This window comes from Barbus barbus, assembly GCF_936440315.1.
Source record: "Barbus barbus genome assembly, chromosome: 5".
NCBI lineage: Eukaryota > Metazoa > Chordata > Actinopteri > Cypriniformes > Cyprinidae > Barbus > Barbus barbus.
This window is the reverse complement of record NC_136733.1, coordinates 8,567,400-8,589,055: the sequence shown is the minus strand read 5'-3', so window position 1 is coordinate 8,589,055 and position 21,656 is coordinate 8,567,400. Positions and strand designations below refer to the sequence as shown.

Genomic DNA, 21,656 nt, shown 5'->3' with positions numbered 1-21,656 from the left:
ATATGATGGATAAAGTTGACTTGAAGTCACAAATAATTCTGCCACAAGTAGGATTGGGTTATGGCACATCTTATAAATTTATTTGGTATTCTATGACACTGACTGTCATACAACTCTGACAGCAATTCAATTACTTCAAGGCTATAATGAGACTGGTTATCAAGGCAGATGTTAGGCAGACTTTCTCCCGTGGGAGAGCCATGGAGGTTGGTATGTCCCCATAAAAAAAGAAATCTGCTTTTATTGTAAACTTGTTAAAACTAGCATTTTCAAACCTAAAAGTAATTTGTAGTGGCATTACGTGGTATGCTAACCAACATTTACACCTTTCCGTTTTATATCTTTGTAGTGAAGACAGCAGGCTTTGTTTGTGTGATTTGGTTTGTTGTTTACTATTAAAAAATATTGCATAGTATACTTCAGGAGAATTAAATGCGAGAAGAAATGCGTGGGGAGTGAAAGGAAATGGTAAAACTAATTAAAGCAATGAATTATGCCATCTGTGACAGACCATATTACAAGTGACTATTAAAACAAGCCCAAAGTGGCTTATAATAAGTGGACATGGATAATTAGCTTTGATATTATATTCCCCTAAATATTTATTCCCCTAAGGCTGATAGAAACTCAAGTATACACAATTGTTTGTACTTACTTGTGGTGCAATGCGTACACACACACACACACACACACACACACAAACACACGCAGGTTTTCATGTTTTATAGGGACATCCCTCAGGCATAATGGTTTTCACACTGTACAGACTGTATTTACTTACCCTAAACCTACCCCTCACACAAAACTTTCTGCTATTTTAGATTTTCAAAAAACTTAATTCTGTATGATTTATAAGCTTGGTGTTTCCTTGTGGGAAATGTTCACACAAAGTCAAAAATGACTGGTATTTTGATCCTTGTTAGGACATAACAGGGAATACCAGGTGTACATACACACACACACATACAGTACAGCCAGCCCCTAGAAGGACACAACCCATTGGTTTCTAAAAATAGATCTTGTCTCCTTCTGTCATCCAAAGGGCTGCTCCTGCTGCACTGGCTAGTGGGGGGAGGAATGTTATATATGGATTTGAAAAGCATGGACAGTAAGGTCATAAACTACAATGGTTTCTCAAAGATACACAATGTGCTTTTTAGCTGTGAAAATTGTGCTTAAATGATAAAGGAATATAACTGACTTTTTATAATTTGCATGAAAAACGCAAAACATTTTATGAGGGAAGGTGAAAGGTTTATAAGGAATATTCTGAGTTAAAGTCGTTATTTGAACTGCATGTTGCTGGATACCACAGAATTAAAAAATGTGTTGCCTGAAATGCACTTACAATGTACACTACTGTTCAGTATTTTAGAGTCAGTAACTTTTTTTATTTTATTTAATGTGTCTTTGCTGAATAATACTTTTATTCAGCACCGTCGCATTAACTTGATTAAAAGACATTTATAATGCTACAAAATACTTCTATTTTAAATAAATGCTGTTCTTTTGTACTTTCTAGCAATCAAAAAAACCTGACAAAACGGATCACAGTTTCCAAAAAAATATGAAGCGGCACAACTGTTTTCAGCAATATTACTGTTTTTACTGTATTTTTCATAAAAAATGCAGTCATAAGAGTCCTCTTTCAAAAACATAAAAAAATCTTACTATCCCCAAACTTTTGAACAGTAGTGCACATCTGAGGAAAAAAGGTCTTTGTTTTAAATAATTAACATGAAACTTGAAAGCAATCTGACATAAACTTTCTGAGGAACGGTTCTCTTGTGTCTGTAGTTGATGCAAATGTCTGCTTAATTTAACTGTGTAATACCACATGTAAACCAAAGGAGGCACCTGGTGTGAAAATGCTGTTGTTGAAATGTTAGCAGCTGTTTGTTCACTCACAAACTAAGAACCACAACAAGAGAGTTGTCCTCACATTGTGGGTATTTAAAGCATACAGATCACATGTGCAATCAGACACTAGACAGAAGGGAGATGTTTTTGGAAGGTTGAGAGAGAGAGGGCGAGAGAGAGAGTGCAGTCAGAAAAGGAAGCTAAAGCCAACCACATTCCCAACACAGCTTAATGTGGAAATGACAGAGGAAGGAATAGGCTCAGATTAAGAATTGCCTGCTTTCTTTAAATGAAAGCTGTGGATAGAGTGGAAGACGGAAACTAGGGGAAGATAACATCCTTCCCCAAATCTCTGGACCTCACCTCGCTGTTGGAGCGTGTTTCTGAGTGCTTGTGAGAGAGCGACCGCCGCACTATGTGGGCACTGGTGACTGAGCTGCTGTTCAGCTTCGTGCTGTTGGCCTTCATGGTCATCAGCTGCCAAAACGTCTTGCATATCGCCAGCAGCTCTGTCCGATCGGTGCTGGCCTACATTCACACTCAGCTGGATCGTGAGTTGGGTGAGAATGAAGGTGTGGCTGATGAAGAGGAAAACGTCACCACTCGAGTTGTGCGCCGCAGAGTTATACTGAAGGTACCGACGACTGTTGTTGATATATAATCTGGGATATTTCTTAAAGACAGTGCCATAATAGAGAAATATCAGAGACTTCAGCTGTAGTGATTACAGTGATACTTGGGCGGTTGGTTTCAATTTCATTTGACCTTGTTTGAGTGCACTCCTGCAAACAAGCATGACATGCCAGTGGCCTGTAAGAACAGTAGTACAGTGAACAGCTATAGTTGTTTCGGTGTGAGTGAGATGATATGAGTGCGTGATATGAGAACATTAGGATCAATATTAAAGCAGCCATATGGTACTAAGCACTGGATGTTACAAGCTCTGTATTTGAGGTTAGTCTAGTCATTGACACGTTGCATTCCTGCATTCCTCATACACATTCTTATGCTGTTTTTATATCAACTGTTTTATAGGTTGGTTTTATACAATATCTAAGAGATTGCCACCCTTTCCTGTTTGCTGACCTCCTGAAGGACACACTTTTAAAGGGGTCATGACATGCTTTTTAAATGTTTCTTGAGGTTCACTTGTAATTTTGGTAGTATCTGCACAAAAATATAATCATATATTGTGGAGTATTGTCTCCTTTAGAAACCTGTCTATAAAAGTCGGAAACATTTGTTATGTTTTTAAAATGCAATAGCTTCTTATGTCAAAAGAAAAAAAAAAAAATTATTACTCATGTCAATTTAGATAATTTCAGTAGTGGACAAAGTACATAAATCAAGTACTTGTGTAAAAGTACAGTTACCCTGACAAAATATTACCTCTTTTAAAAAGATATAAGTTTTAATTTTTTATTTAACTTTAGTAAAAGTACAAAAGTATTTTACAATTTTGCATGTACTTAAGAATTAAAAGTAAAAAATACTGATTGATGAACAATGTTTGTTTATTTATTTATTTTATATATTTATTTAATTTTAAAAAGGAAGATTAGTGGAAGAAGACATAAGTATCGATCTGCAAATTTGCAATAAATACATAAATTTTATAACCAAAACATACATTGTCAAAATATTAAACTTCAATATATTGTAATATCTAATTAAGTTATTGATAATTAATAAGTGTGCAAACAAGTGAAAATAAAATATACCAAATACTATTTTAAAATCAAGAAAAATAAAATGTGTGGTGACAATAACAAACAGATATAACATGGGGCAAAATATGTTAACAGTTTAGGAAGAATGTTTTGCAATGTTTTGCAAATTGAATCATTCATGGTGATTTGCGAACCTGTTCAATGGGTTCACTGAAAAGAATCAGTTCATTCATGAATTGGATATTATTATCACATCTGGGAATGGGTGTAAATGTAAGGGAGTAAAAAGTACAATATTATGCTTTGGAATGTAGTGAAGTATAAATAAAAGTAATGTTATATATTCCAGATACTTGAAAAATGTACTTAAATACATTAACAAAGGTAAAACACTTTGTAGATGCCGTATAGTAAATATAATGAATAAAACCTAATGACTAATTTTAAGTAATTTTTCACATTTTTATTGTTTTCTGCATTTAATCATTGAATTGTGGCATTTCTATCACCCTGCATTACAAATTCACAATACCAGCTGGAAACACTGGTAAACAGAGATGTATCCTATCATGGTAGATACATAAACCTCTGCATCAAAGTCTTAGTTTTGCATGATCGCGGATCATCACCATTATTGACTATAGACAGGACGATTGCGAGCATATCAAATCAAAGAGTGCAGGAAGCACACAATAGACCATGTCGCTTTTTTAAGTTGCTGTTGTCATATCTCACCTAGGGTGATGAGGCAGAGGATCTTCCAGGAGAGCAAGTGAGCGAGGAGCAATTTACAGATGAGCATGGCAACATCGTCACCAAAAAGGTCAGCAGTCTCATCCTGCTTTTTTCATTTACCATTCATTAACATGTGAAATCCATTTCAAATGCATCTCAAAAATCATTTTGTTAAGCTGTACAAATGAACATGGTTTGGTTTGTTTCTCTGTATCAAAGCCTAATGCGCTGCCTACGTAGACAGCATTTCAACTGAGGTAGCAGCTGTGCCAAAAAGTAGGCTACCTCATTTAGACCACATTCTAAGTAAGCATCTCACGTATCGTTCTCGGAGAAGACAATCCCAGAATACATTATGGCAAATGTAAAAATGTGAAAGAACTCCACCCAAGATGGCACAGAGAGAAGCTAGGAATTGACCCTTTTCACAGACCGTTTGCTGATATTAAAAGGGATCGTTCACTCAAAAATGAAAATACTGTCATAAATTACTCAGTCATGACGTTCCAAACCTGTAAGACCTTCGTTCATCTTCGGACACATATATTAAGATATTTGTGATGAAATACAAGAGCTCTCTGATTGTTTTTATTTTTAACAAAAATTCATATATAAACCATACTTTGTCATATTACATTAATACATGTATTAATCACTTTTCTTTTGTGAACATCTTGTAACAAATTTTAAAAACAAGACCTACCCCAACTTGCTAGGTTGTCTATGAAATACTGAATCTCAGTCTGGATGTTCACTGCAAAAGTATTTCCAACTTCTCTTAAATTCTAAGCAAAGAACAAAAAAGAGCTTGGCCATTAGTATATCAGGGAGGGCACTGATTCACGTTCAGTCTCTCATACGTTACATGTGCATGAGTGCGAGAATGAGCAAATAAGTTGCTGAGTTTTTAATTTGACATACAGGCCATTTAAGTTTCAGAAAGCTAGTTAAGGATGCTACTTCACTGTTTCTAATACAACGGCTGAAGGAGTGATTGTAAATGTGACATCTTTCTTTCTTCTGACCACCGTACCTATCATGGATATTTAGTTAGGTAGTTGGTTGCCATTTCCATTCACCATTTCCATTTAAACTTCCTACCCAACTATGACGACTTTTGCTTCTAAGAACCCTAAAAAAGAGAAAGGGGTCTATGTTCTTATATATCTTTGAGTAGTGAACTTTACAAATAAAAAAAAGTTAAATTGCACTCAAAAATATTTAGGCCTTTGAGATTCTTAGGTTGTGCCCAACCTAAGAATATATATAGTGCCTATATATATATATATATATATATATATATATATATATATATATATATATATATATATAGTGCCTGTTTTAAAAAATTTTGCTTATTTGTTAAAAGATTCAGATCATCAAACTAATTTTTATAGACCTTTTTCCTGAGTAACCGATGAGCTGCGCCATGATGGATTCTAACTTCCGTTTGGGTGCTCTCGTGTTCCGGTCTCCATAGAAATCCGTTAGGACGGGGTAAAAAAGATTGACTGAATTTAAACTTTTTAATATAAAATTGTGCTGAGGCTTAAGCTGTGCTGTTGTTGGCTGCCACAGTAATGGCAATAAGCTAAGGAATTCCTTTAAAGTACTTGTTTTGCGTACCAGGAAATCTGTCATGTCCGGCGCTGTATGCATGGCTTGCAGCACTTAAGTTAAAATACTGACTGTGAAGTTATATAATATGTTAAAATAATGTTTTAACTCTTATCATTCTGTGGACAAAATCCTGTGAACTTCGCCCCGATCGGGAGCTGTATGTGCGGTCATCTGTTTTCAATGGAGCTAAACTTGTATCGCTTCGTGTCATCTTCCCACTCATTAAACTATGACTGGTCCTTTACTGCAAAAAGACGGTCATTGCGATACTGTAAAGTGATGAAACAATTGCGCCACATGATTTTTAACATAATTTTTATAGTTTTCAAGTCATATTATCGGCTCGGAAAATATGTAAATGTGACTAGAAACTGGAAATGTAAAGCACCGTTCTAGTCAGGCGAGACGTCCGCGTTCAGAAAAAGGTCTATATTACACAAAGATAATTCAAGTAAATACAAAATGCAGTGTTTTTAAATGATGATTTCATTTATTAAGGGAAAAAAGATGTCCAAACCTACCTGGCCCTACGTGAAAAATTAATTGCCCCCTCCTGTTAAATCATGAAAGAATTGTGATTAACCACATTATTTTCGAAATCTGAGTTAAATTTCACTAGCCAAACCCAAGCCTGATTACTGTCAGACCTGCTGAATCAAGAAATCACTTAAATAGAACCTGTCTGAAAAAGTAAAGCAAGTGCAGCACATCATGTCGCGATCTAAAGAATTTCAAGAACAGATGAGAAACAAAATAGTTGACATGTCTCAGTCTGGAAAGGGTTATAAAGCCATTTCTAAGGCTTTGGGACTCCAGCGAACCACGGTCTGAGCCATTATCCACAAATGGAGAAAACTTGTAACAGTGGTGAACCTTCCCAGGAGTGGCTGGCCTACCAAAATTACAAGAGCGCAATGACAACTCATCCAAGACGTCATAAAAGAACCCATGATTCAACAATAAGAAAGAGACTGGGCAAATATGGAATCCATGGGAGCGTTCCAAAGCAAAATCCATTGCTTACCAAAAAGAACACATAGGCTCGTCTCACATTTGCCAAAAGATATCTTGAATATCCCCAAGACTTTTGGGCAAATATTCTGTGGACTGAAGAGACAAAAGTTTAACTTTTTGGAAGGTGTGTGCCCCGTTACATCTGGCATAAAACCAACACAGCATTTCATAAAAAGAACATCATACCAACAGTCAAACATGGTTGTGGTAGTGTGATGGTCTGGGGCTGCTTTGGAGCTTCAGGACCTGGATGACTTGCCAAAAGTTTTGGAACCATGAATTCTGCCCTCTATCAGAAAATCCTGAAGGAGAATTTCCGGCCATCAGTTTGTGAGCTCAAGCGCACTTGGGTTATGCAGAAGGACAATGATCCCAAACACACCAGCAAGTCCACCTCTGAATGGCTCAAAAAAAACAAAAGTAAGGTTTTGGAGTGGCCCAGTCAAAGTCTGGGCTTAAATCCAATTGAGATGCTGTGGCATGACCTTAAACAGTCCATTAATGCTCGAAAACCCTCCAATTTGGCTGAATTAAAACAATTCTGCAAAAAAAAGTGGGCCAAAATTACTTTTTCACATAGGGCCAGGCAGGTTTTGACAGCTTTTTTCCCTTAATAAAATAAATCATTATTTCAAAACTGCATTTTGTATTTACTCGGGTTATATCTTTGTGTAATATTAAAATTTGTTTGATGATCTGAATCTTTTAAGTGTTACAAATATGCAAAAAAAAAAAAAAAACTGGAAGGGGGCAAAAATCCTTTCACGATACTTTCACGTTTTTCATGTTTTGTTATGTTGCTGCCTTATGTTAAATTGCTTTAAATTGCTTTTTTCCCACATCATTCTACACTCAATACACCCTAATGGCAAAAAACAGGTTTTTAACATCTTTGCAAAATTTATTAAAAATCAAAAACTTAAATGATTCCATTGCATAAGTATTCAAACCCTTATCTGGGACAATTGAAATTTAGCCCAGGAGCATTCATATTGCTTGTAGATGTTACTACACTTCAAGTGAAGTTAACCTGTGGCAAGTTCAATTGAATGGGTATGATTTGGAACGGCACACACATCTTAATAAAACGGTCTAACAGCTGAAAATGCATATCAGAGCAGAAACCAAGCCCTGAGCTCAAAAGAACTGCCTGTAGAGCTCAGAAACAGGTTTGCGTCAAGCCACACATCTGGGGAAGAGTTCAGAAAAATTCTGCTTCATTGAAGGTTCACAAAATCATGTAGCCTTCATTATCCATAATGGAAGACGTTTTTAACAACTAGAACTCTTCCTAGAGCTGGCCTCCTGGCCAAACTGAGCAACTGATGGAGAAGGGCCTTGTCTAGACTGGTGACCGAGAAGCTGATGGTCACTCTAGTTGAGCTTCATGATCATATATGCAGATGACAGAAACCTATAGAAAGACAAACATCACTGCAACATTCCACCGATCTGGGCTTTATGTCGGTGTGGCCAGACTCAATCTTCTCCTCAGTGAAGACACACAAGTCGTGGGAAGTCGTGGCCTAATGGTTAGAGAGTCGGACTCGTAATCGAAAGGTTGCGGGTTCGAGTCCCCGGCCGGCAGGGATTGTAGGTGGGGGGAGTGAATGTCCAGCGCTCTCTCCACCCTCAATACCACGACTGAGGTGCCCTTGAGCAAGGCACCGAACCCCCAACTGCTCCCCGGGCGCTGCAGCATGGCTGCCCACTGCTCCGGGTGTGTGTTCACGGTGTGTGTTCACGGTGTGTGTGTTCACGGTGTGTGTGTGTGTGTGTGTGTGTGTGTGTGTGTGTGTGTGTGCATGCATTTGTTCACTACTCACTGCTGTGTGTGTGCACTTGGATGGGTTAAACGCAGAGCACCAATTTCGAGTATGGGTCACCATACTTGACAATACGTCACGACTTTACTTTACTTTACAAAAACCCACTTGGAATTTGCAAAAAAGCACCTAAAAGAACCTTAGACTGTGAGAAACAAGATTCTCTGGTTTGATGAACCTCAATTCCAAGCATAATGTTTGAAGGAAACCAGGCACTGCTCATCACCTGCAGAGTACCATCCAAAAAGTAAAGTGTGCCGATAGCAGCCTCATGCTGTGGGACTGTTTTTAGCAGCAGGGACGAGTAGAAAAAAAGATCAATGCACCAAACTATTGAGACAGCCTTAATGAAAACCTAGTCCAGAGCATTCAGAACCTCAGACTGGGCAGAAGGTTCACCTTCCAACAGGACAATGAACCTAAACACAGCAAGAGTGGTATTATATTTTTAATACATTTACGAAGTTGTGACAGTTCTGATTTTGCTTTGTCATTATGGTGTATGGAGTGCAGATTTTTTTGATTGAAAAAGTAATTTAAAGCAGTTTAACATAAGACTGAGCCATAACAAAACATGAAATAATGTGAACATGAAGGTGTGTAATACTTAGTAAGTCACTGTATATACACTGAACAAAATTATAACCGCAACACTTTTGTTATTGCCCCCATTTTTCATGAGCTGAACTCAAAGATCTAAGACTTTTTCTATGCACACAAAAGGCCTATTTCTCTCAAATATTGTTCACAAATCTGTCTAAATCTATGTTAGTGAGCACTTCTCCTTTGCCGAGATAATCCATCCACCTCACAGGTGTGGCATATCAAGATGCTGATTAGACAGCATGATTATTGCACAGGTGTGCCTTAGGCTGGCCACAATAAAAGGCCACTCTAAGGCCCCGTCCACACGAAGACGCTTTTCTCTGTATACGCATATATTTTTTACCGTATAGGCGTTTCGTCCACACGAAACCGGCGTTTTCGAAGAGTGAAACCGATCATTTTTGAAATCGGGTCCCAGGGTGGATACATTTGAAAACGCCATTTTCATGTTTTCGTGTGGACGGCGAATCCGTATATTTTCTGAAACGATGACGTCATCAGCCCACGTCTCGCCCCTAATCAGACACCGCTGCGTCACATAACAGCGACAACAACAACAACAATGTCAGACTACGTGCCTGTGTTCGTGCTGCAGAACCTACTGAGCTCATTAGTTTTATTAAAGCAAAATCTTCTGCTTTGTGTGTTAGTTTGTATTCAGCGCGCAAGGTTTACGCACATGGCCCAAGTCTTCTTCTCTGTTTTTTTGTATCTCTGTGGCAGAATTACAGCGCCACATATTGGTCTGGCATGTGTACTACATCGTTTTCAGTGATTCCGTGTGGACACAGATATTTCCTGAGACGACTCCGTGTTTACGGAATTTGAAGCAAAAAAAAAGATCAGATAGGGAGAAATCTGGCTTCGTGTGGACGTAGCCTTAAATGCAGTTTTATCACACAGCACAATGCCACAGATGTCGCAAGTTTTGAGGGAGTGTGCAATTGGCATGCTGACTGCAGGAATGTCCACCAGAGCTGTTGCCCGTGAATTGAATGTTCATTTCTCTACCATAAGCCGTCTCCAAAGGCGTTTCAGAGAATTTGGCAGTACATCCAACCGGCCTCACAACCGCAGACCACGTGTAACCACACCAGCCCAGGACCTCCACATCCAGCATCTTCACCGCCAAGATCGTCTGAGACCAGCCACCCGGACAGCTGCTGCAACAATCAGTTTCTGCACAAACTGTCAGAAACCATCTCAGGGAAGCTCACCTGCATGCTCGTCGTCCTCATCGGGGTCTCGACCTGACTGCAGTTCGTCATCGTAACCGACTTGAGTGGGCAAATGCTCACATCCGATGGCATCTGGCACTTTGGAGAGGTGTTCTCTTCACGGATGAATCCCGGTTTTCACAGTACAGGGCAGATGGCAGACAGCGTGTATGGCGTCGTGTGGGTGAGCGGTTTGCTGATGTCAACGTTGTGGATCGAGTGGCCCATGGTGGCGGTGGGGTTATGGTATGGGCAGGCGTTTGTTATGGACAACGAATACAGGTGCATTTTATTGATGGCATTTTGAATGCACAAAGATACCGTGACGAGATCCTGAGGCCCATTGTTGTGCCATTCATCCACCTCATGTTGCAGCATGATAATGCGCGGTCCCATGTTGCAAGGATCTGTAAACAATTCCTGGAAGCTAAAAACATCCCAGTTCTTGCATGGCCAGCATACTCACCGGACATGTCACCCATTGAGCATGTTTGGGATGCTCTGGATTGGTGTATACGACAGCGTGTTCCAGTTCCTGCCAATATCCAGCAACTTCGCACAGCCATTGAAGAGGAGTGGACCAACATTCCACAGGCCACAATCAACAACCTGATCAACTTTATGCGAAGGAGATGTCTTGCACTGCGTGAGGCAAATGGTGGTCACACCAGATACTGACTGGTTTTCGGAGTTCAGTATCTTTGAGTTCAGCTCATGAAAAATGGGGGCAAAAACAAAAGTGTTGCGTTTATAATTTTGTTCAGTGTATGTATATGTGTGTGTATTTATGTATGTATGTATGAATGTATTTTGAGTGAAAGAGATACTATAGGGCCTTTCACACAGCAGGAACCTTTTCATAGTACCCAAATTAATTGTGGAACTACCCGCTTTTTGGCGTGTTCGCACCGCAGGAACTAGGAACGGTTTTAGTTCCAGGAACTCCGTTTGGAGGAACTAAAATAGCTCCTACTTCAGAGTAGGGTCTAAAACAGTTAGAATTATTCGTAACATAAGTGTACGCTGATTGGCTAAACGTGTACAAAAACGCCCTCACCCGCCATGATTTAAAACACCGTGTAAACATATACTGTGTAAACATTGTATCATACGGAGAGCATTTATAAACGGCATTTACCTGAAGACTTCGTCTACGGCGTTTTGTGCTTCTATCAGCCTCAATGAAATGTAACACTGCAAACTGTCGTTGGAGATTCTTAGTCCTCCTTTCCATTCTTTCAATCGCTTGACTTATAAGTCGAAATGCCATGTCCATTATTGTGAAACCCGCGAGACACAATAAAAACACAGCTCCGATCACAGCATCCTCAATCCTCCTGTTGTTAACGTTGTTCACGTTGTTGAACAAATGACGTCGCTGTTGACCGGCTTAAAGGTCCTTATGTAAAGCACTCTAAATGTGTCACATATGGGGTTAGGACAGCGTCTGCGAAGATAGTAGACAGCAAGGCAGCTCACTAAATTTTACTACATAACGTAAAAATTTAACAGAGTAATTTAATGATAATTGACAAAGAAATGCACAGTTATGTTGAGATGCTCTTGAGAACTTCAGCATATCCGGAGTTAAAATAGATGGTTTGCACAAGTTTACATTAAGTGCAACTTTAAATAACATATTTCCTTTCTGTCAAACATCCTAAGACATTACTTTTGCATGTTTCTTACACTGTTTCCCATCTCTTCATTTCCTCTCCTTCATTCCTTTTCATGCACCTTCTGCTCATCCACCGATTCTCAATGATCTCACCCATCCGTGACATAGATTGTGAGGAAGGTGGTCCGAAGAGGAAAAGGGGAGGAAGGGGGACAGGAGCTCATCATAGAAGGGCTGCCGCAGGATATCAATGAGGCAGATGTTGATGGAGAACAGTTCATGAGCTATGCCGTCCTGGGCCGTGACAGCAAGGTGGGCTTTTGAGTTCTCTGGGCTGACAGAGTGTGGTTTGAAGGAGAATAAGCAAACTGATAGATGCTTGAAGGCTTAGACCAGGAAACACCAAAGTTTTTTTCTGTCTTTTTTGTTTGTTTTGTTTTGTTTTTTGTTTTTGCATTTTAGATCTTATAGAAGATGCAGCCTATAAATGCAGCCTGGAGATAATGTATCTGCAAGAATTCTCCATGAATCCTTTAAAGGAAATTTAACACTTCACCTTTAAGAAATGCAACAAGAGTTCTTCAGCTTATTGAGGAAAAGGACATTTGAATGGAAAAAAATAGCATGTTCCAAGGTCCTGAAAGTGTTGGGAGGACAAAGTATGCTCTGGATGATGTGAGAAGCTAGTAAGCCTGGATAGATACACTTTAAACTTTAGAAACTTTATTAAAAATGATCCTTAATATTAACATTTTTAGACTTATTTATCATAATTGTCCTTTATATTATATAGTATCACTTTAGGTCACTCCAGTCAGATTTGAATTGGTCATGAAGAACTGGTAATCATATTATTGGATAATAGTGCTTAATTGCACTCCAGTGCATCATTATTCTTTATTTTGGGCACTTTTTCATTTCCTGAATTTCTTTCCGTTCCAAAAAGAGGAATCAGTCAGAACCAGGATTAATGATTATTGGGATAAATATAATAAAATATAACTCTACCATGCTACTCTACCCATACTACTATTTCTACAGTACATTATGCATACATATATGTGCATGGATTTGCGGTATACAGAAGTATTAATTTCCAAAATCATCAACCCATATTTAACATCTTTTTCATTACTCCTCATTTAATCTGACTGACAAGTGATGAGACATTTTGCTGAATTCATTTAAATTAAATTTACCTGTGTTGCATACTACTGTTTATAGCATACTGCATATTGTTTCACATATTATTTAAAAAAAAACACTGAAAAAATGGTAACCTAAAAATGACCAGTTTTATTCAAGTCAGATATTTGGTGTAACATCACTAAAGCAACGTATTTACATTTATACCAGCAAAAGTATTTTTAAAGCAGGTTAAAGCAGGCAGAAATATATATTTATAAGGTAATTATTGCAGGTTACCACTTTTTACAGTGTAGTAAGCACTATGCAGTGTATATCTTGTGTCTTGTAGATGTTGTAGAGGAAATTACATCACCAGGTTGGTTCATATGTGATTCCTCTTTATGGGCGTCCCAGTTAACCCTCATTAATAACTTCATTTGATGTTCATTATCATTCGTTTCTCTATGGTTGATGTCAAGTTTCCCTGTATACCCTCGTCTTGAATTAAACTTCACTTTGCCCAGACTGTGCCCGTCCTTCTCTGTTGGCCTTTTCTGATGCTATTTGCTTTTCTCTCTCTCTCCTGTTCTCTTTATCCTCTCCTATTTATCTTCCCCTGAACCGTCTCTCTCTTTCGTTATCTTCTCCATGCTATCTTCTTGTTTTATGTGTTATTGCATGTTCTGCTTATTGAACTTGATCTCTTTTCCTTTAACATATCACCTAATTGTTTCACTTTGCCCTGTTCATCTGTTCCGTTACTCCTTGTTTCTACTCATTCACACTCCCGTCCCTTCATTTCTCTGTCCTCCCCTGGATGCCGCTCTCCACTGTTCCTCTCCTCTTCTCTACCGCCCCACCTGCTCTCCGCCGTAGCTGGATGTTGTGGATGTGAAGAGGGGAGGTGCTCAAATAGTCAAATGTGCGAGTCTGCGGAGAGTAAAGCAGTGAGTCTGACTCACTCCTCCCTGCAGGTACAGGACATTGCTGCACTTTGTGCTGATGTAATCCTTCTAACCAACGGGATTCAATCAAATTTCAAGAAATCATATTTTTCCAGTTCAGGCGTTAAGTACTATAGACACCTTTAGTGATCAACAAATATGGGTTTCTCAGTGTAAGATTCTTAAACTATTACCCTTAATCATAAATATGCAGTTTGAGCCTTTTTAAGTACAAATAGTTATCATTACTAAGTCTAATCCCAAAGTACTACACATGAAATGTTTGTGGTTTTTAAGATTTTTTGTTTTTGAAAGCCTCTTAAGCTCACCAAGGCTGCATTTGATTGATAAACATATACTAAAACAGTAATCTAGTCAAATTTAAAATATTAAATGTATTTTTTTTTTCTATTTGAATATTTTTTAAAATGTAATTTATTCCTGTGATGTTAAAGATGCATTTTCAGAATCATTACTCCAGTCTTTAGTGTCACATGATGCTTCAGAAATCATTCTAATATGCTAATTTGCTGCTCAAGAAACATGAATTAAAAAACAACAACTTTTCAATGGTAGGACATTAAAATTGGGTATCCATAAACTTCTAAACAGATAAAGATATACTTTAGACAACTATAAATTCTTTTAGTATCAGTTATTATTCAAGATTCAAGATTTTTATTTGTCACATACACAATTATATACACATACACAAGTATAACCAGCAGTGAAATGTAAGTGTATTATAATTATTTATATAAAATATAATAATTTCACTGAATTAAGAATTTTGGTAGATTGCAAGGTTTGATCAATTTGACTAATAAATTGACAAATACGCTGATATAAAATAATATTTTAAACCATTTTAATAAATTATTTGACTACATTCTGTCTTGTTAATAATAATAATAATAGTAATTCATGGGGAAATAATGCACCGTTCCTGAGAATGAACTGGGTATTTTATTTTAAGGTTGTTTGAATTTAGATGTCTTATAAGATGAATCAAAATATAGAAAACTAAAAACATAGTATTTAATTATCCAGCAGTATTGAGGGCATCAAATCCAACTTTGTAAATGTATAAGGAATTATAAATCATATAAGAATTTCTGTTCCAGAAATATACTGATAACTTGTTTGTTTACTGCTAGTAAGTGCGTTTGATTGGAACTTTGTTTTATTGGACAATGAAAGCAATGGGGGCCTAAATCAGCTGATTGAGCAAGGCTGCGGTAAAAGCTGGGTTTTAAAATAAAAATTAACTATTTAGGCATAGAGATGCATTTACTAATTTTGTATAATGTGTGCCCTTAGTTGTGCTATTAAGTGTTGTACTTTATTAAAAACCCACATATCACCTCACTGCATTAACTCCTAAACTCCTCTGACATCTTATCCATTTCAAACTAATATATGAAAGTGTCCAGTTAGCATTTGTCTGCCCTCCCTCCCTTTTAGCTACAGAAAAATTCTTGATTATGTATTTTACCTATGGTCAAAAAACAAAATAAAGGAATGTATACAGGATCCTATTTCTGTCCTCTCATGATTTGGAATCCTACTGGGATCTAATAAGAATCCTTTATGAATCATACTAGAATTGAAATGACAGATCTTTGGATTCTTGTTGGATGTTGTGCAATGTTTATGAAAATTATATACATAACCCCCCCCCCCCCCCCCCCCCCCCCTCTCTCTCTCTCTTATTGGGTATGTTATCCTATTGTAGATTTTCAATGATCCTGTACACATTTCTTCAAGTTTTGTTAACTGGTATTTGGTGTCATTCAGACCTGTATAAAAGCATGCTGTATTTTTTCTTATATTAAAAGTATAGTTTAAATAGGAAGGTCATTTATGGCAACTATCTGATTGAACTACCAGCTATAGTAGATCTGGTTTTGATCTGGAAAATCATGCTGGTAAGAGCTGGTAGACCAACTTAGACCAGCTACCATGCTGCAAAACATAGACCATGTCAAGCTCCTATTTTGGTCTGAATGTCATGATTCTTGTAAGATCGCAGATTCATTGTAACCTTCCTTTCTATTTTTCCAACCTAGGACTTGACGCCTACACCCAAACCATCCTTCACTGACACATGATGAGCGTCAAATAAAGAAGAAAACTGAACTAGAGCACCGGCGATAGGCATTGGATATCAACTACGAAAAGAGATTTTCAGACTTTTTGTAACAAGCAAAACAAACACTAGCGGCTAGAGGCATGATTTCTTATAAAATGAAACCAAACAATGAAAAAAAGCAAGCATTTGAGAAGTGCTTCCTGTAATCTCAATATCAGCATGTGAAAGTGCTGTCGCATGGCCTGCCTTTACATACAGCACTGACTGCAAGCAATTATGAGGTGAGAAAATACTGTCGTACTGCAAGAGCTGTAAAATGGTGGGAGGAAGGATGTTGGCCAACTGGATGCATACACTTAACATCATGGTATGTGGGGGCACATGGGACACGAAAGCTAGTTTTAGTCGAATCCAGTCTTCCAAGCGAAACCAGAACACACTACTACCGAAAAGGTTTCCCACCAGGAGGAGTCTGACCCTCTTGTACTGGTATTATACATAATATGCACTCAAATATGATGTGAATGTACTCTCCGTGTGCGTGTGTTCTTTTCCACAGCCAAAAAAACAAAAACACAACAACAACCTATGCGATGATTATGCTGCTGTCTGAATACTTGCTCCTGAATTCTTGTTCAGTCCAATAGTACATGTCTTGTGTATTGTACAGGTATAATTGTGTAGCAAATGAGCTGTGAAGTCCTGTGTTGCCTGAGATATACTAGGCTCAAGGGTTACAATTTGTGCAGTTTAAATGTTTTCAGTTGGATACAGTACTTTGGACATATATTAAAATCACTGTGGGGCTCTATATGTACACGTTTGCAGCGCTGCAGCAAGATATTTGTTTTTGTTCTATATACATTGCATACCTCTGTGTATATGAACCCTGAGCTTCCTCTTAATAACTCGATATGCACAGAGGAGCTTATAAGCGTTATATTAACATTTGCATTATCGACCTTCAGCATTTGCTTTATTCCAAATAACCAATAGTGGAAAGACTTTCTTCTGAATCCTTAGAACCAAAAAAGCAATAATTTTTATTTTTCTTGTTATAAATCATAGCTAAAAAGTCTAACCTTTCATTGAAGTAAACTTAGTCGTAAAATGTAGATAAAGGCTGCCAATAGATTAAAATTATTATTCACAATTAAACTTGTGATTTTGTTTTGTAGGTAATAATTCAGCATATATTATTAATTAATAAAAACCTAAAAGTTATGTTGCAAAGATTTTTGGTAACACTTTACAATAAGGTTCCATTTGTCAATAATAATTTGCTATATTTGTTAACATGAACTATCAATGAAAACTACTTCAAAAGTATTTATTAATCTATATTAATTTCAATTTACTAATACTTTATTAAAATCAAAGTTGAATCAGTTCATAATATTTAACAGATTTGAGCTCACATGAACAATGAACAGGATTAATAAGATTAATATATTCTGTAACAAATTATTCACTGTTAGTTAATGCATTATTAACGTTAAATAATAGGATCTTGTTGTACCAGAAGTGTAAGTGTTAGTGTTACCAGATGTTTTATTGATAACTTCACATTACTAAAGACAGGCCTACTTATTACACTTCAAGAAGACATTAGAGGAGAATGAAACCAGTTCTATACACTCTTAAAAATAAATGTGCTTCCCGATGCCATAAAATAACCTTTTTGTCTAAATGGTTCCATAAAGAACCTTTAACATCTGAAGAACCTTGCTGCTTCACAAAAGGTTCTTTGTGGTGAAAGAAGGTTCTTCAGATTATAAAAAGGTAAGGAAGAGATGGTTCTTTAAAGAACCTTTGACTGAATGGTTCTTTGTGGCACCAAAAAATGGTTCTTCTATGGCATCGCTGTGAAGAACCTTTTGAAGCACCTTTATTTTTAAGAGTGTATTAAATCAAATTAAATGGCATGGGAGCCCAAAAATCAACATCGTTTTCCCTAGACATGTCACGTTTACCTTGCCATCCCTGCAGTTATCACCCTTCCAGTGATTTCTATTCAGTTTTCTCTTTTCTGAGGCCAGTATGTCCAGTTTTAAAAATAAATATATATAAAAATATATTTAAAAAATAAATCTAAATGAGAATTAATGGCAATTATATTGCTTGGTTTGCAAAATTTGCTAAACATATTGGCGAAAGATTTACTACTACTTATACTACTAATAATACTAATATTTTAACTTTACTGAAAGGTTAGATTTTTTTCTCATATTTTCAGGATAACAGACAACATTTGTTAACAGTATTTTTTTTTTCCCACTGTTACAGATTATGCTAATACTCATGGTGTGCACTATATATTGTTTTTAGGGAAAACAACACAATCTGTATTGGTTCTCATTTTTGATGCCAAACATATGTTTAGATGTGTAATAATTTTTAGGCGCTCCACACATGCTTGACAAAAAGGTGTGAACACTCCAGACACATTCTTTGCCTCTCTTAATTTTGATGAAGACACGTAGCCACTGAGCACTGTGATCAGACTGTTCACTGTCCACAACAGAACAGAGCTGACTTCATACACACACACACACACACACGCGCACAAGCTAAATATAATGTGGATTATCTGGATCTGCACTTAGGTTATTCTTTTCTAGCAATTCAACCACTCGTATCTTTCTTCCGGAGGTTTTTAGCAACAACAGCCAGTCCAGCTGTAGAGCTGTAGTTGTATGCACCTCTTTTCATTGTATTATATTATGCAAACAGTGATAATCTTTACTGATGCCCTGACTGCATGGCCTCCATGCAACAGTCTAACTTTAGATCAGTTATTTACTTCTCAATTTATGTAGCATCTAAGTACAACATACTCCCACATATCTTGAGAGTATCCAGCAAATTTAAAGGATGACACAAAATAATCTGAAAAACCTCAAATCAAGCATCTCATATGTATGGGAATAAATTTCAGATTCTGATAACATGAGAGCATAATACCAAATATAGGCCATTTACTGTAGCATTTTATGTTATACCGTAGCATTGTTATTTAAATCTGCATTGTGGTTATTTGTGCACCACATTCATGAATAACACTAAATCTACATTTTCAAGCATCACTTTTAACATTTTTAATGTTGTTCATTAGATCATTTAATATAAGGATGCACATTAATGATAAGACATAAACAATAAATGCATGCCTTCCATTAAAATGTATTATTTCATATTATGTTATTGTTTTTTAATCATCAATGTTACAGATTTTTTTATTGAGCTTGGATATAAAATTCAACAAGCTCTTTATTCATATCCTATGTGCTTATGTTTTTTTTTTTTGTTTTTTTTTTTCAAGTTTCAGGTATTCTCATTTCTGTGGTTTAAGATTTCCAACACTTAAAGTTGAATTTCTAGTAAAAAAAAAAAAAAAATGCAGTCACTCTACTGGCATGAGATGGGTCCTCCCTCGAGTCCGTCCCTGAACAAAAGTTGAACCGCACAGTTCACAGTAGTTGTGTAAAGTATTTGGGCCGGTCCATTCCAGTATGGCAGCAAGGATAGGTCAAATTAGCAATGCAATTGTTTGATGTCTAAGCACTGGTTTAAACCAACCTCTTGCAAAAATGTGAACTGTTGCAAAATAACAGAATATTTATACTCCTATTTACTACTGAATGATTTCAAATCAATATAAACGCAATAGCATATTACTTATGAAAAAGGAATGCAAAATGCACACTTGCACAGAAAAGATGTTTTTAATACATCTTTTAATACGTATATATAATTATATTTCATTAGAATGCTTTGCACTTGCAAATGGGAATTTATGATCTGCTATTTGGGAACTTGGGAATACTTTAATGTCATGGATGTACTTATAGCATCGTAGCAAACAAGACTTCAGGGGGTTGCCTGTGAGAATATAGAAGCATTGTGCTTCTTTAAAGTTCATTTTATTTATGTATTTATTTTTATTGCTACTATAGCTCTTTGAATCAGACAAGATTTTAAATGTCTATATAAATATATAGAAATATTCAACCCTGTACACCAGCTGAAGATACATTTACAGAATTAATAAAGAAATAAAAACTCACAAATCGATTTTTGTGGTCACCCTTTTTTTATTTCTTTTTTTACTTCCTGTTCTCTTGTAGTTGCAATATATTGCATTAAAAGAATAGTTCAATGAAAATGAAAATCTTCTGACATTTTACTCACCCTCAGGCCATCCGAGATGTAGATGAGTTTGTTTATTCATATGAACAGATTTGAAGAAATGTAGCATTGCATTAATTGCTCACCAGTGGATCCTCTGCAGTGAACGGGTGCCGTCATGAGAGTCCAAACAGTTGAATGCTTGTTTTCTCTTGGTTGCAGAAGCCCTTTTAAGTGAAGCAACTTGTAAAGATGATCTCATCTGGGCTGCCACAAAGCCTAACGGCAGCTTTATTGCACACCAACCTCGCAGACCACCCAACTCTAATAATGACATCTAAAAACAATGTGATGATACCGACACCTCTACATAACACCCACCCTTTTACTTTTCCTTCTTAGCAGCATTTAGTACACTTATTCTCACAGCTCCCATCCTGATGAGAGGATCTGTAGGCTGACAAATCCATCATTATATTAACAATAAACTGTCACTTCTGCTCAAAATACCTGTCCATAAACCATAATAACGCTTCCTCCAGTGAAAAAGTCCATGTTGCCGTCTCACATCAAAATCCACCCACTGTCTAGAACTGCATATCTAATAGCCTGTGTCTACTGTGAACATTTCTCTCCTTCAGATGAAATTACTTTTTCCACTGGAGAAAGTAATATTATGGACAGAGGACTCAAATTTAAGCTGGAAGCAACAGTCAGTTAAAAACTTCTTAAAGATGGATTTGTTTCTTATAAAGACAGCTTTTCGCCTCATAAAATGTTAATTGATGGACTGGAGTGGTGTGGGTTACTTGTGGAATATTGTGTTTTTATCAGCTGTTTAGACTGATTTAGCTGATTCTGACGGCACCCATTCACTGCATCCATAACTGATCCATTGGTGAGCAAGAGATGTAATGCTACATTTCTCCAAATCTGTCCTGATGAACAAACAAACTCATGTACGTCTTGGATGACCTTTTCAGTTAATTTTCCTTTTTGGGGGTGAACAGTTCCTTTAATAATTTAACTATATAGCCACCAATGTCATCAAGCATTATGTCAGTTTTTACTAGCCATCGGACTTTCTTTTAAATTTGAGGAACAATGAGTAAACCAATATACAAATAATAAATCGGTAGGGATATATTAAAAATTCTGATTATACAAACTGCAAAGAAGAAAGACAACAAAATAAAAT

General features: G+C 36.9%; 1 protein-coding gene across 9 annotated transcripts in view; it reads left to right on the top strand.

Annotated features, from left to right (window-relative positions):
* Positions 1–18,382, top strand: part of LOC306869591 (ankyrin-1-like) — an 84,181-nt gene extending 65,799 nt beyond the window's left edge. For 6 of the 9 annotated variants that reach the window (XM_079416378.1, XM_079416375.1, XM_079416381.1 and 3 more), the window contains 4 exons: positions 4,270–4,353; positions 12,335–12,478; positions 14,171–14,268; positions 16,308–17,652. In XM_079416378.1, coding sequence (XP_079272504.1) covers positions 4,270–4,353; positions 12,335–12,478; positions 14,171–14,245 — 303 coding nt within the window. In that variant the 3' untranslated portion in view covers positions 14,246–14,268; positions 16,308–17,652. Of the gene's footprint in view, positions 1–4,269; positions 4,354–12,334; positions 12,479–12,628; positions 12,853–14,170; positions 14,269–16,307 lie in introns of those variants that run through there. The other 3 variants (XM_079416380.1, XM_079416376.1, XM_079416377.1) reach the window with 2 other exon arrangements.
* The last annotated feature ends 3,274 nt before the right edge of the window (positions 18,383–21,656 follow it).